The 14,451-nt window shown below is 39.9% G+C and overlaps 1 protein-coding gene across 1 annotated transcript in view; it reads left to right on the forward strand.

The window, feature by feature from the left end:
- The window catches only part of rnf17 (ring finger protein 17), a 28,372-nt gene that overhangs the window by 5,277 nt on the left and 8,644 nt on the right, over positions 1–14,451 (forward strand). Inside the window, exons 10-27 of the mRNA XM_078262906.1 lie at positions 259–551; positions 672–761; positions 2,119–2,277; positions 3,255–3,426; positions 4,046–4,187; positions 4,811–4,998; positions 5,157–5,286; positions 5,496–5,658; positions 6,625–6,740; positions 7,230–7,347; positions 7,563–7,680; positions 7,795–8,049; positions 8,688–8,835; positions 9,793–9,905; positions 11,896–11,986; positions 12,635–12,756; positions 13,188–13,380; positions 13,958–14,069. Of these exons, the coding sequence (XP_078119032.1) occupies positions 259–551; positions 672–761; positions 2,119–2,277; positions 3,255–3,426; positions 4,046–4,187; positions 4,811–4,998; positions 5,157–5,286; positions 5,496–5,658; positions 6,625–6,740; positions 7,230–7,347; positions 7,563–7,680; positions 7,795–8,049; positions 8,688–8,835; positions 9,793–9,905; positions 11,896–11,986; positions 12,635–12,756; positions 13,188–13,380; positions 13,958–14,069 (2,723 nt within the window). The remainder of the gene's footprint in view (positions 1–258; positions 552–671; positions 762–2,118; positions 2,278–3,254; positions 3,427–4,045; positions 4,188–4,810; positions 4,999–5,156; positions 5,287–5,495; positions 5,659–6,624; positions 6,741–7,229; positions 7,348–7,562; positions 7,681–7,794; positions 8,050–8,687; positions 8,836–9,792; positions 9,906–11,895; positions 11,987–12,634; positions 12,757–13,187; positions 13,381–13,957; positions 14,070–14,451) is intronic.

Below are 14,451 nucleotides of genomic sequence, written 5' to 3' on the forward strand. Positions count from 1 at the left end.
GTCTTTTGTAATGTATGCAGCTTTTTGTGTTAGGGGGATGCTCTTGGTTTTATACCTTATCTGTTACTATTACGTACCGATACAAGTGGTGCCCTCTCCTGTAATTGCCTCAGATCTTTCAGTTTTGCATCTGCAGCTTAAAGCTGTCGAGTTAATTTGCGTCATATTTTGAAATTACATTCTCCTTCTGTTATATGGCTCTTAACTCATGTGACATCTGTGTTTTAAAACCAAGTCCTCTTGCTGGTCCCTTTTTAGCTTGTCCGAGTCTCTACCCACAGACGTCCAGCATGGCAACTCCAACAGAAAGTCCCCCTGGCAAAGTGCAAAGGGCAGTAACAGAAACTGTATCTTACCCAATCGCAACAAGCTCCCCACACCACAAAACCAGGACCAGGAGAGCCCGGGAGCTAACAGTACGTCGTCGCGAGGCTCCTCTCCTAGCCCTACACCTTGTCGCAGGCCCAACCTTTCTTGCCACAACTCGGCCTCAGATCATGAAACTCCAGATGTTATTGTTGAGGAGCTTTTAATTGAGGGACAAGAGAACGGTGTGTTTGACTTCGTCATGTGTTCCTGTTTGACTTCAATCAGAACATTAAATCACTTGTGATCGAGGCAGAAGAGAAGCCTTAATGTATTTTTATTAAATGCTTTGTTTCTTTCTGTAGCTCTCCCACCCACTGGCCCTGAGCTGGCTAATGACAAATGGAGAAGCCAGAGGAGAAGGAAAAATGTGATGTTGAGCAATAAGAGAAATGGTAGGGTAGAGTGATCATATAGTTATTTATGATATTGATGTTGTAACTCTTTCACCTTATTCAATATTTGCCTGGATGTGAGACAACCCACATTTTAAGACGGCCTCTTTCTTTGTTTTTGCATAAACATTTTTTGAAGATGAACCTCTTTGATGAATCAACAGACAGATACAATACAAATACAAAAACATTACTGGTAGATAAAATGCAGTGTGCATAACACTGGTCTTTGTATCTAATTTGTATAATCTCAAAGTTTTCAGCTTCAAATCTTCTCACTGGACATTCTGTAGCATTTATCTTGATCGAGCTCGCCAGATTAATCTGTTTGTCCATTTCTACTGTAAAAAAAAAAAAAAAATACAACACTTAATATAATGCAGAAAGGGGGCTTTCACATCCGACTACACTTGACAAAGTGCATTTCGTTGTATTAGTATGAACAGGGCATAAAGGTAACTTTTTCCCCAAGGACCACATTTTGCTCCTAAAATGAAACATTTAGGAGTGACTTACATAAGGTCACTTCTATTATTGTTGTAGCTAATTTGTACAATAATACAATGGTGTTCTGAATACAAAACGTCATGAAGTGTAATGTTTTCTATTTTGAAATACATTCTATTGATCAATAAATTGTCGGTTATGTAGCGGCTCGCCCCTATGGTTCGGCATGCATGTGAACCGCAGATTAATTGCAAATTTAACCATCACAGTGTGAAATACAGTTTTAACTGCCACTGTTACATGAAAGGGGCTCAGCAGAGAGAAGGAGCGGGACGCCAACGCCTCTACAGCTTGTTCAGGGAGTCAGGGCAATGCCGATAAAGCGGCCACAACTGTGTTTTTAATGCGTACTCCCGTACTGTTCGTATCAGGTGTTAAAACCAACTCTACCAAAACACTGGATTGGACAACTATTTAACGCGACTACGAGACGTTTTCACAGGTTATGAAACTTATTTTCCTCTTCACGTTCTCTCACACTCGTCCTTGTCTCTCATCCAACCTGGAAACCTTATCAAATGTTATTCTCTTGCCTTACCTGCTGTATTTTCCTCTTTTCTTCATCCTCTCTCACGTCCCTTCTCCTGCTTCGATCCTTTCTCTTTTTCTTTCTTATTCCTTTGCATCTTCCATGGATCCTTCTTTTCTCCCTTGAACGTTTTTCACTCAATTTAATTTGTCACAAAAAAATCACACAAGGTACAATTCAAGTGAAATGTAATCCCATCAGCTACTTCAACTTTTCGTATTTTATCATCCTTTTTCTCTTGTATCTCAACCTATTCCCTTGATTCTTCATAACCCTACTACATTTCCTCCCTCTTTAATTCTCCTTATTCCTCTCTTCTAGGCACCCAGTGGGTGGTTGTTTCCCACATTGTGAATCCAAATCACTTCTACATCCGCTACTTGGCCGAGAAGAGGGACAGCGAGATCCTATCTAAGAAGATCCAATACTTGTGCAACAAACGCAGTTCTTACTACACTTCTAGTCACACGGTGGAGACTGGTGCGTGCGTGCGTGCATGCATGCATGCGTGTGTGTGTGTGTGACAGACAGAATTTCAGGTTTATGCATATTCCATGTTGCAATGATGTTTAGTTATTGTTATTGGTTAAAGGCAAGGTTTTCACCTAATGTTGAGTTAATTATACAAAAAGTTTTTAAGTGCTGCTGCACCTTATTATGATGATTTACTTGGCCAATATGCATTTAATTAAGAATCTGTAATTAAGTGACTTGGATGGTTTGATTCATAACAAACAAAACATGATAATGGATGAAGAGATACCAGTATTCAACTACCGTATTTTCCGGACTATAAGTCACACTTTTTTTCATACTTTGGCTGGTCCTGCGACTTATAGTCAGGTGCGACTTATATATCAAAATATATATAATTTAACATGTTTTAAATTTTATTTCATGCTGAAAACATTACCATCTACAGCCGCGAGAGGCGCTCTAGGCTTGTGACAACTATATGCTGCTCCTAAAGACAACTGAGAAAGAAAAGAAACTGCAGGCGACTGCAGATAGTAAAATATGCAGCCGAAAACAGTAATCGAGCAGCAGAACGAAAGTTTGGAGTGAGTGAGAAACTTGTGAGGGACTGGCGAAAAGGATAGTCTTATGCAATGAAGAAAACGAAAAAGAAAGCTAGTCGCACGCTGAAATCCAGATGGCCAACGAGTCCACAGATGGGTGCTTGAACAACGTGCTGCTGGGAGAGGCTCGTCAACAGTGCAGTTACGTTAACATACCGGACACCTACCGTATTCAGCCCCTTGTTCTGTGTGCTATTGTGTAGTTTAATAACTTGAGCGACTTATAGTCCGGAAAGTACGGTAATTTGTGTTCATTCATTATGTTTGACTTTCCCACCAAATAATATTGAGATTGCATCACACACCACTCAGTCTCTCAGAATAGAGTGAAACTTGCTTGGTGTATGATTCAGCCTTTGTTGCTCTGCTCCTCTCCAGGCTCCATGATCTTTGCCAAGTGTAAGAAGGATCACTGGTGCCGGGCCAGTGTGGCTGAAGTTTTGAGGAAAGGATGTGTGGAGGCTGTGAAAGCCTGCCCAGCCACCGAGCTGGCCAGTATCCGAGTCTTCTTCCTTGACTATGGCTTCTGCAAAATCCTCACCATACAGAGGTACACACACACAAAATTGCACAAAAAGGTATACATATTTGTGTTTCCAACAGGTTGAAAATGGAAGCTTGCAGCTCAGGCAGGGACTTAAGCCATTTTATAGTGAAACGCTCCATATACTGTCCAAACAAAATTGACCCCAGTCCTCTTCTGGTGCACCAGATGGTCCACAGAAAGAAAGGAAAAAAATCTGCTTTCATTCTGTCAACTACCCACTGCATCCTTACTGTGACTTCTCTCCCTAGTTTCCAGCTAAATCAATGACAGCTTTTCAAAGTGTGTCCCTTTTGTTATTCTCGCACAGCAATTATAATAGTTTTGTCTGATTTAGACCTACTAAAGAAGAAAAATAAGAATGATGCCTGCATTGGAAGTTTTGCAGTTCTTTTGTTATCCGTGCACAGGTCTACGTGTGTAGACCTAAATTAAAAATTGTATATCTACATAAAGTAATTTGCATTTTTTTTCAATATCTGAAAAGTTGCACAAAAACATGCTGTAGTACACGCAGCATAAATGCTTAACTGACCCATTTGAAATGTCTTGATTGTGAAGCATTTTTCTTAGGTACTCAGTAGTTATTCAAGTACATTCTCCAATCCTTTGACAAATTTTCCAGTGAGGAGGGAAACACCGAGTCTTCACTGAAGGCTGTGAATAACTGCCTGAGGAAGGTGGATGAATTGGTGAATGTAGAGCTGCAAAACCTTGTTCCTCAGGCCATCAGATGTTCACTCAAGGACCTGATCCCCTATGACCTGGTAAGACCACTGAGATTTAAATAAATACAATTTATGTTTTTGCCAAAATAATCACATTTTCCCTCTCTAACAAGAGAAGATGAACAACATATGGTGGCCCTCAAGTTTCAAACTCTAACTCTGTCTAAAAAAACACAACACCAAAAGCAACAACACATGTACATCTTGTGCATGATAAGACAAATCCAGAGAAAAAAACATTAACAACAACACAACAGAAAATACAGAAACACAGACTGAACAGAACCTGGGACTTGCCCGAGTTCAAGTTACTGTTTACTGTAAAAGTTTGGTAATGGGCAGAGTGGCCTAGCCTTCCCCTGCTGATCAAAGCGTGGGCTTGTTTTCAAAACTGTTAAAGGTGCACAGAAAGGAAAACCATTGCATGTTAGCCAATTTCCACCTTCCTCTAGCTTCAGTATCTGAGGGTGTACAAACAATCAAATGTAAGTGTGAGAAAGACAGAAGGTACCTTGAGTACCTTTACTGGTTTGTGAAATGTTTTCTCTTTTGTCAATTTGAATGTTTTTTTTGTTTTACTTTTTATGTTGCAGTGCTTTCTTTTTGATTCGTTTTGTAAAATGTAGTGTTATGTTGTATTTTTTGTGTGTGTGTGTGTTCAGACAAAGGGCTGGAGTAAAGAGGCGCAGGTTGAATTCCAAAGTGTGGTTGGCTCTGCAGCAGTGGAGATGCGGCCTTTGGGTCAGGACAGAGACTCTTTATTGGTGGACCTAAGGAAGTCTCCCATGGACCAATCAAGTGATGTGCCCATCTCTGTCAGAGAGTTCCTTGTTTTCATTGAAGTGGCCAGGTACCCATGTGCAGATTACCAGGAAAAATTCTGATCATCAAATTAGTTTTTATTTGATGTAATTGAATATTTAAATACAAATACTTCCTGAATATTGAGACATACTACTGTAGTGGACTAATTTTGGCTGTGCTCTTCCAAAACTGCCAATACTGTAGGTTTTATTCTCCAGTGAAGTTGGGCAGGAGGCCCCTGCAGTACTACCCTCGTGACTATCCCAAATTCAACACAGAGCTCAATGCTGTGGTGTCCCACATCAACAACCCCTCTGACTTCTACATCCAGCTGGTACTAAATATGCACACATGCACTATATATATAATGCTCAAACAAGGCTTAGATACCAGAGATATCATTTAGATTAACTAGAGAGAAATATATGTGCTTAGAAGAGAAAGTAGAGCTGTTTTTAAAGGTCAGTGTTTTCCCAAATAGAAATACATTTTCCTTTTTATTGTTACTGAAAAAAAATCTCACTTTGTCATCGGCCCTACCAGGTTGATAACATGGAGTCTATGTTGCTCTCAGTCAAGCTCCAAGAGTGTTACAATGCAACAAGCGTGGCTGGAGAAGATGACCTCAACATCTACTGCCCTGTGATTGAACAGGCTTGTGTTGCCCGCTATGATGACAAGTTGTGGTACAGAGCTCTGGTCATAGGTGAGGGTGTGTGTGTCACAGGATTAAATAAATGTCTGTTTTACCAGTGGGTATTGCTTATTAATGTAAGGCAATAGTGATTCAACCTATATCCAGTTCATTACAATTTTGTCAGAATACGGGCATGGCTAAACTGTCTTTTTTGCCCCAAACAGCTTGTACGTTGGCTGGTAGCTTACCAGCAACGGAAGCACCAACCGTTTCTATGGTTGTGTGTGCTTGTATTCAGCTCAGCCTGTGACTAAACTCAGACTCACCAGAAACACCGGTTCTTTCTGTTATTTCGCTCCAGTCTCCCTATTCCTTTTATCTATTTATATTTATGAAGCAGATTAATAAAGCCCAGAGGAATGCACCAATATTTAGCTGAAGTTGAAACATTTTCAACTTGCGCAGGGATTCGTCTTTGCGTCATTTTTTAGCCTGGGGGAATTTGAGTCTAATCACACAAATTCAAAATTTGTCCCACATCTTGTCTGAACACACAGTAAAAGGCCGATCTTGCAATTGGATTCAAAAACAGCCTTTGATCGAGTTGAGTGGAATTATTTGTTTGAGGTGTTGGTAGGGTCTAGGTAAAACAAGAAAACAACTTGACCTTTTTAGGTTCAAATGATAGTATGTGCAGTTGCATATGTTGTCAGCAAAGTTGTAGGTTTGCAAATAATTTTTTTCACGTCTTGAACTATGTCTTTTCAGCACCTTTATCAGATTTCATAGAATTTTCAGAATCCCTTTCAGTATCAATTTTTAAAAAAAACGCAAGTTTCCAAAAATGAATTTGCACTGTACGGTAAACTTTTGTTCCAGTCTCAACAAAACTACCGGTAATAGTTTGAATGCTGTGGATGACTGACACTGCCATGCAAAAAAGTTTTGCTCCACAAACTAACCAGAAAAAAGTACATTAACGTCTCTCTCTCTCTCTCTCTCTCTCTCTCTCTCTCTCTCTCTCTCTCTCTCTAGGTCATCCAGGGGGCAGAAAAGTGGAGGTGCAGTATGTTGACTTTGGCAATAAAGATATCTTGTCAGTCAGTGACTTAAGGAAGATCAAGGATGAGTTCTTTGCCCTTCCTTCCATGGTGAGAACACATTTGACATTTATTTTTATGCCTATGTGCCGGCCATGGCCGAAGCATTATGTTTTCGGGTTGTCTGTCAACACAATATCTCAGGAACTCCATGGAGGTGATGCATAATACCAGGTACTATCCACAACTTTTGTTAAATGAAACTACAAAAAAACAAGTCAAGCCGTACCATGCAGTGGAAAAGTCATTTGACCGTCTTAGATTAAAAACTCAAGGAGAAATCTTTTCACTTTTTCTTTTAGAACATCTAGATACTGTATGCTGCAACCAGGCTGTTAATTTCATTAAAGTTGGCCAAGATTAGTTGTTCCTCTACTAGTTCATCAATACAAGTTTTGGACTGTATTTTTACATTTATACACTTTGGACATACACTTTTAAAGCCTGTTATCATTTACATTATTTTATTTACTCACGTTACACTTCACACTCCTGAAGAGTGCAGGGTAAGGTCATGTAAGTGTCTCTTCTGCTATCCAGGCAATCCACTGCTCTTTGTCAGATGTGATTCCTTTGGATGGCAAGACTTGGAGTGATGCTTGCTGCAACAGATTCATCAGCCTTGCTCACCAGAAACCGGTCACTGTTGTGGCTACAGGTAATGTGTGTGTGTGTGTGTGTGTGTGTGTGTGTGTGTGTGTGTGTGTGTGTGTGTGAGAATTAGTTTTTTTGCCTTTATAAAAAAAAAAATACACAGAGGGTGTGGGTGTGTGGCTAACCTTGTATTTTTAATATTGCACTCACTTGTCACCAAAGCCCATTGTGTCTGTGAGATTTATCACCATTTTTATTTTCTTCACTGTACCCCTCCAGGAACAGTGCCTAAGACTGAGCCTCTGCCAGTCAAACTGTTTGAAAGCAGCCTAAATGGGCCACTAGCCAACATAGCTGAGCTGCTGGTCAAAGAGGAGCTGGCTTCCTTCAAAGAGGGGTGAGACAACAACTTGTACGTCCAAATAATTTGTTGTACATGATCTCCATTTTACCCCTCTTTCTAATCTCACTGCCCCCACTGTCTCCTCTACTTCCTTCTTCCCTCCTGTAGACTTCAGTACAAGGACGCCAGGCTCCCTGGTGATGAGTTTGCCATATGGGACCCTCCACTTGAGCTTGGCAACACATGTGGCGTTGATGCCTCGGACCAAAAAAGCCCTGGAAAGCAGAGTGAGGAACTGCTGGAGGTTCAGTCTCAGCTGATGCTCCCTGATCAACTCAAAGACCTAAAAGTCACAGTCAGCCACGTCAACTCACCGAGCAGCTTCTACATCCAGCTCAGCCAGTATAAATCTCAGCTCAAAAGGTCAGCAGTTAAAGGTGCAAAACCCTGATTTAAAAATCTTTTGAATAAACGGAATTAAGTGTGAAGATTTGCTGATTATTTTTTTTTAAATGGTATTCTAAATTGAAGGTATTTAAATTATTTGCAATGCAAGTAGGAAAATCAAATCATTTGATATGTCACCTTGGACTCTGGACCTTATTTGCATGTTTCTCTTTTTTCTGACATTTTATAGACCGAAAGATAAATCGATTAATTAAAAAACAAATTTAAGATTGGTTGATAATGAAAATGATCATTAGGGGCTGCTTATCTTCCACACATGGTTGATAATGAAAATGATCATTAGGGGCTGCTTATCTTCCACACATCGTGGTGCACAGCTTTTTACCTCAAGCTAGCTTTGCTAGGCTAATATTTTTTAGTTTGCTCATTTTTTAACCGCATGAGCAAGCGAGAATTTCTTTGTCTGAAAAATGTGTGAATGCAGTATTGTATTTAGGACACGATGCGCAACAATTGGACAGTGGCTTCTTTTTATTGCACTGGAAGGAGTCATTTGTCTACTGTAGTTTTTCTAAGAAAATATTTTTACTATTTTTGCAGGCATAGTTGCAAGCATAGAGTGTTAGTTCTATGACTATGATCATGTTTTTCAGGATGTGTGAGCTGGTGAAGGACACATGTGCACATATGGAGCCCCAAGATGTGGTGTGGAAATCAGACATGTCCTGTGCTGCTCACATTAACGGGGTTTGGGAGAGAGGACAGATCTGCTCTGATGTCACATCCAGCAACATTGCAGAGGTAAAAAGAGCACCACCCCTCGCCAAAACCAAACACATTATTTCCAGTAAGTGAGAATGTATCTGACAGGGTTGGGTACCGAAACCCGGTGCTAATACAGCACCGGTGCCTAAACGACCAGTATCTACCAGACCGAATAGCAACGCGGATTATGGTGCCTCGTTTCGGTGCCACTAATATGCCCGCGCTGCCCTCTGATGCTCCGAAACGGGCGTTGGAGGCAACAGAAGCATCGCTGCATGTCAAGCTAGTTAACACTAACGTTACCGTTAGCTAGTGGCTGGATTAAACACGGTTAAAATGCTGACAGCTAACGTTAAACTCGCCAGCCTCATGGTGCATTTAAAGTTATTGTAAAATACCCTTTTTCCATCTGGTGGTTGTTTTTGTCGTTTATCAGCAATTTACTGGTGAAATAAGTTATTGTTGTTACATTATTAATGAATCATTTAATTTTGACCATATGGCCTAAGCCGTTCTTAAATGTCGCCAACTGTCATCTTGTGCTCCATTTATTTATATTTATTTATTTAAATATATAAAAAAAATAATATATATATATAGTAAATCTTTATATAAATAAATAATTTATTTTATAATTTCGTTTTAGCACTGGTATTGGAAAAAACTCAAACGATACCCAACCCTAATCTGACATGGACAATCTCCTGTTGTGGGCTACATGTGCGAAAGGGCAACTCCTTGGACATAGTCCGGAGTTTATATGTGAAAATAGTCGTAGTCAATAATAATGAAGTTAGGGTTTTGGTATTTGTGTCCTTGTTTTATGATCATATGCTGGATCTTGACTGCATTGTGAAAAGTTACATATATGTACTCATACTGTAGATAACATAAGTTGAAAGAATTCATTAAATGTTATTGTGACTTAAAGGTTGTTTAAATTGATAACAGTGACTGACTGGGTCTTCCTTTCTCCCTGCTGGCTGGTACCAGGTGATGCGCTGTGATCATGGCAACACAGTGAAGCTCGACATCAGCTGCCTGCGTCCCCTGCCGTTGTCCTTGACGGGTTCTCTGGCATTGGAGTGCACTCTCACTGACATCAGGTCACACACACACACACACACACACACACACACACACACACACACACACGCGACACAACATAGTAGGCACTGGCTGGTATGATAACCTTCATCAAAAATACCACGGTTTTACGGTATTGCAATTACAGCTCTAAAACGTATTTTTTTGAAATGTCTGGGTAAAAAAACAACTTCTTTTCCTCCATTGAACACACTGTATTTTATTTTAATCAGCATAGCCTATAGAATATTTGGTATATTTTTAAATGTGTACCATATTAAGTTCAAATAAATAATTCAATCATATTTTTTTTATGTGGATCCCACTTTTCTGCCAGAGCTACTGCTGCCCTAAAAAGAAGAAAAATGAAGACGGACATGTTAATTTAACCTTAATCTGTAATGACAGTTAACTCTGGTCTAAAAATGTGTGTCCTTTAGGTAATATAGCACTGGATTTAACATTAATTTAAACAAAATATTACATTATCTAATTGTTTTTTTATGTAAAAAGATATATACTACAATTACCCCTACTATGAATAATATAAATAATGCTACGATTAGACGACAGAAAATGTGTACTTGTCTGCTTAGGGAAGTTACGTTAGGAAGGAAAATAGCTGACGTTAGCCATGTCATCTGCCTCTGTAGCAGCTTGAAGTAATTATTTCACTATTGTTAGTCATGCTATGTTAACTCTCATAGCTGATTGCAAACGTTCATTCAAAGACAGCGTTAAGTTACCTTAAATTTGTTTAGGGCGTCTGTGCTTTTTCGGTACCCGAAAAATTCCCACATAGCCGGCTTCAGTCTTTTTAGACGTGCGGGACGAGTTCGGGGGTTTCATCTCTTGTAGCCATCATGCACAGACACTCGCATCAATAACAGGAGGGGGAGGGGCCGTGATACTCTATGCTGCACAATGGCAGGCAGAGGGATTTCTGAACTGCACTTTCGGTCCACAACGACTCATAAAAAACAACTTATACCGCAGGAACGGTATAACGGGACATTTTAGTGGTTTTGAAACCGTGACTTTTTCATACCGTGGTATACCTTAAAACCGGTAACCGGCCCATGCCTACAAAAAAGTATGGCTGGGTGGTTGGATTTAAAATGTATGTCACTATGTGTTTTGAACATTGGATAGTAATAATATACTGTATATAACTATTCTCATCATTTTCGAAGACTGATTTAAACGGTGCTGGAATAGTAGTTGAGTGTGTGACAGCTACTTTGGTTTCTAGGGATCGACCGATATGGATTTTTTTAGTGCCGATACCGATTTTTTTTTTAATTTATTTATTTTTTCATCAGCCTGCCGATTTTCTTGAGCCGATACTGCTCTTGCTCCCTCACTTTACATCATAAAAATGTAAACCCTGCCACACTGGATTTGTTTTTGGAATCTGCTCTGCCATTTCTTTAAAAATAATAAACAAAAACACAGATCAGTGTCACTTCTGCAATCCTCTTACATTCATATCACCCAAATTATGTGTGCAGTGTGCATCATATGGATGGGTGCACTGCATATGGTTAACTGTGCAAGGGTAAAAGGCTTTCAACAACATCTACAACACAGCCTTGATGATGCATTGCTTGCTGACATATTATGAGACAGCTATAATCAGGTCATCACAAAATGTCCCTTGTCAACACATTTAAATAATTTAAGAAAACAATAAACCTGAAAAGTAGCCATTGAAATAAAGTGCTTGATTTGTAATTTAAGACTGCCATGGTGCTAGTGGTGGAGGGGCAGTGCATGGTCTGCACGTGAACTGCAGCGTCTCCAGCAACACAGAGCTGCCTGTGGACGCCTGTCTGAAAAAACTATCGGCAAACGCAGCAGCCGCGTATCGGCCGATAAACTTAAAAACGCAAATATCGGCCAGCCGATACAATCGGTCTATCACTATATGGTTTCCACTTTTTTTCCAGTCTTTATTGGTTCACTTTCTCTCACTTTGACTTTTTCTTCACTCTCCTTTCTGTCTTTCAGGCCAGCAGGAGGCAGATCCACCTGGACGGCTACAGCCTGCGACATGTTCTCCAACTACCTGACTGGAGCCTCGGCTGTTATGACCATCAAGGTCTTTCTCTCCTTTCTTCACCTCATGCTCCCTTTTCCTTTTGGTCAAGTTTGTTGCTCCAGCTTCTTTATCTACATACAGTAGTTTGTAAAGACTAATAATTTCTCCAAGTCGCTGGCTTCAAAGGTGCTCTATTATTATTAGTTACTTAACAAATCTTTAGGACTGTACCCGACCCAGAATTTTGTCAGTCGAATTGGATTTGGCTGTTAAATACAAATATTTGACTATTTGTTCTGTGGCATAAGCCTGTTTTATTTGTGACAGTTTGCGCATGTGTGGCTTGGCAAGTGCGGATTGTGGACGGCTTTACAGCATTTAAATAAAGCCAACAGCCTCTACTAAACCGACTTAGTGTTAGTATAAACACATCACACAGCCCTTTTTTTCATAAAGACTTTCCTAAGAAACGGAAATGTCCCCAGAAGTAGGCTACACTGCACACTCACTAACAAAACAAAAAGCGACTGCTCCACTTAAAGAATCTCAGTTGTCTGAGGGGTCTCTGAATGACAATTTGCATCTTCAACTCCCAGGGGACAGCCCTACTTATTTCTTACTCTTTGCTTTCCACTATGCACCTCTGTTCTTTGTTGATGCACTGCCCTAGTTTCACTTTGTGTCTCCCTCTCCTCTCTTTTTATACAGGAGTTGACAGATAAGCGTCCAGTACCTGTCACACTGTTCTGCCCCAACAGAATGGGACAGTTGGTCAACATTGCAGACTTTCTGGCCAGCGAAGGCCTCGCCCTCAAGGAAAGAAAACCAAGGTATGTGCGTGCATGTGTGACACATGCATGGAAGTTTTTGTGTTTTTTGTCTATATGATTGTCAGGATTTATCGGTCTTAAATAACTTAAGCCATAAACTTAATATCCATAATAATATTAATAGCCATAATCTTGTCTCTATCATATCTTTTTTAGACTTTACCACACATCAGAAGCTCTAAATAAATTCAAAAATACAAATGCAACAGTTTCTTAAATGCTTTACATGTTATATTTACTTTTGACTATCATAATAAGCTTCAGTTGGACTATTTTTGCTTCCTGCTTCTGCAGTCACAAGAGTCTGATTTGTATGCTATATGTAAGAACGTTATTACTATATATTTACTATCCAGTACTTTGTGCCAATAGTCAGTGGCTGATATTCTATTTTGTTTTTTTTCTAAGTGTATGTTTCTTTGGTCTTGCAGAGATGCTGTAATTCAAAAATCCAAAGAAACTGATCCAAAGTCTGCAGTGAGCGAGACTAAAACTGGTGGCTCTGATGGCGAGAACAAAAACACTCCCCCAACGCCTCTCATTTCTTTACCCTCCCCATCTTCCCTCGTCTCCACTCCCGCTCTACCAAGACCTACCCCCCGCACCATTATGTCTGCTCAGAAGGTGATAACACGCACACACACACAAAAACACTCTAACACTCTAACCATTTCTAAATACCATTAATCAGCCACTTGTTGACAATATATTGTAGTTTTTAACAGTTCAAAATTTAGCAAAGAACAATATTCAGTGTGGGCAACAGCTAAAAGAAATGCCAGTGCCTGTATCACAAATACTGTAATTCATACTTAATTAAATACTTGATTCAAAACATGGAGAAGCAGCATTCAGTTTTTATGCAACACATGGGAACAAACTCAGACAATTTGAGGTCCACTCAAGATCGTAGTTATTTTAAATCATAGCTTAAGAATGTTGCACTGTAACTATATAGCTATACTGTCTTACTCTGTTCTGTTATTTCTTATTTTTATCTTAATTTTTAATTTGGTTTATGTGTGTCCTTTTATATTTTCTTGGGTTTCTTTATATATCTTGTCCTAATGCCTTTTATGTCTTATATAAGCACTTTGAATTGCCTTGTTGATGAAAGAGACTAAACTTTGTTACTGTGTGTGTGTGTGTGTGTGTGTGTGTGTGTGTGTGTGTGTGTGTGTGTGTGTGTATTTGTGTACAGGTGCAGACTCAGTTGTACCAACCCCCAGAGCTGCCATGCCTCAGTCACATCCAGATAACTGTTACTGCCATTGGAGAGGACGGTCTCATTTACACCAGAACACAGAATGCAGGTGCACATAAGAGCACATCGTCACTGAGATTTTTTTTAATAGTACATGCTTGACTCAAAACATGCCCGAGCCCGAACTTGACCCACGGGCCGGGTCAGGCTGATATTTCCTGCCACTATCCTCAGGCCGGGCCAGGCCAGGCTGGCCGGGCCTTTGATCAAGCGTTTGTTTTTTAATCATTACTTTATTAGCCTAATTGGGTGGGGAGAAAGCTATGCCTCTCCAGCTTCTCCCGTAGCTCTGGTTAGATGTTCTGCACTGACTTGAGTGTGAGGTAAACTGTGCTAGATCGTTTCAGGCCAGATTGTTTCAGATATCTCACGAGTCCTTTAGAACGTCAGTAATAATTGCCCACGTATTAAAAAATTGTCGGGTTTAAATC

The sequence above is a fragment of the Sander vitreus genome, chromosome 11 (genome assembly GCF_031162955.1).
Source record: "Sander vitreus isolate 19-12246 chromosome 11, sanVit1, whole genome shotgun sequence".
In the NCBI taxonomy this organism is placed as follows: Eukaryota; Metazoa; Chordata; class Actinopteri; order Perciformes; family Percidae; genus Sander; species Sander vitreus.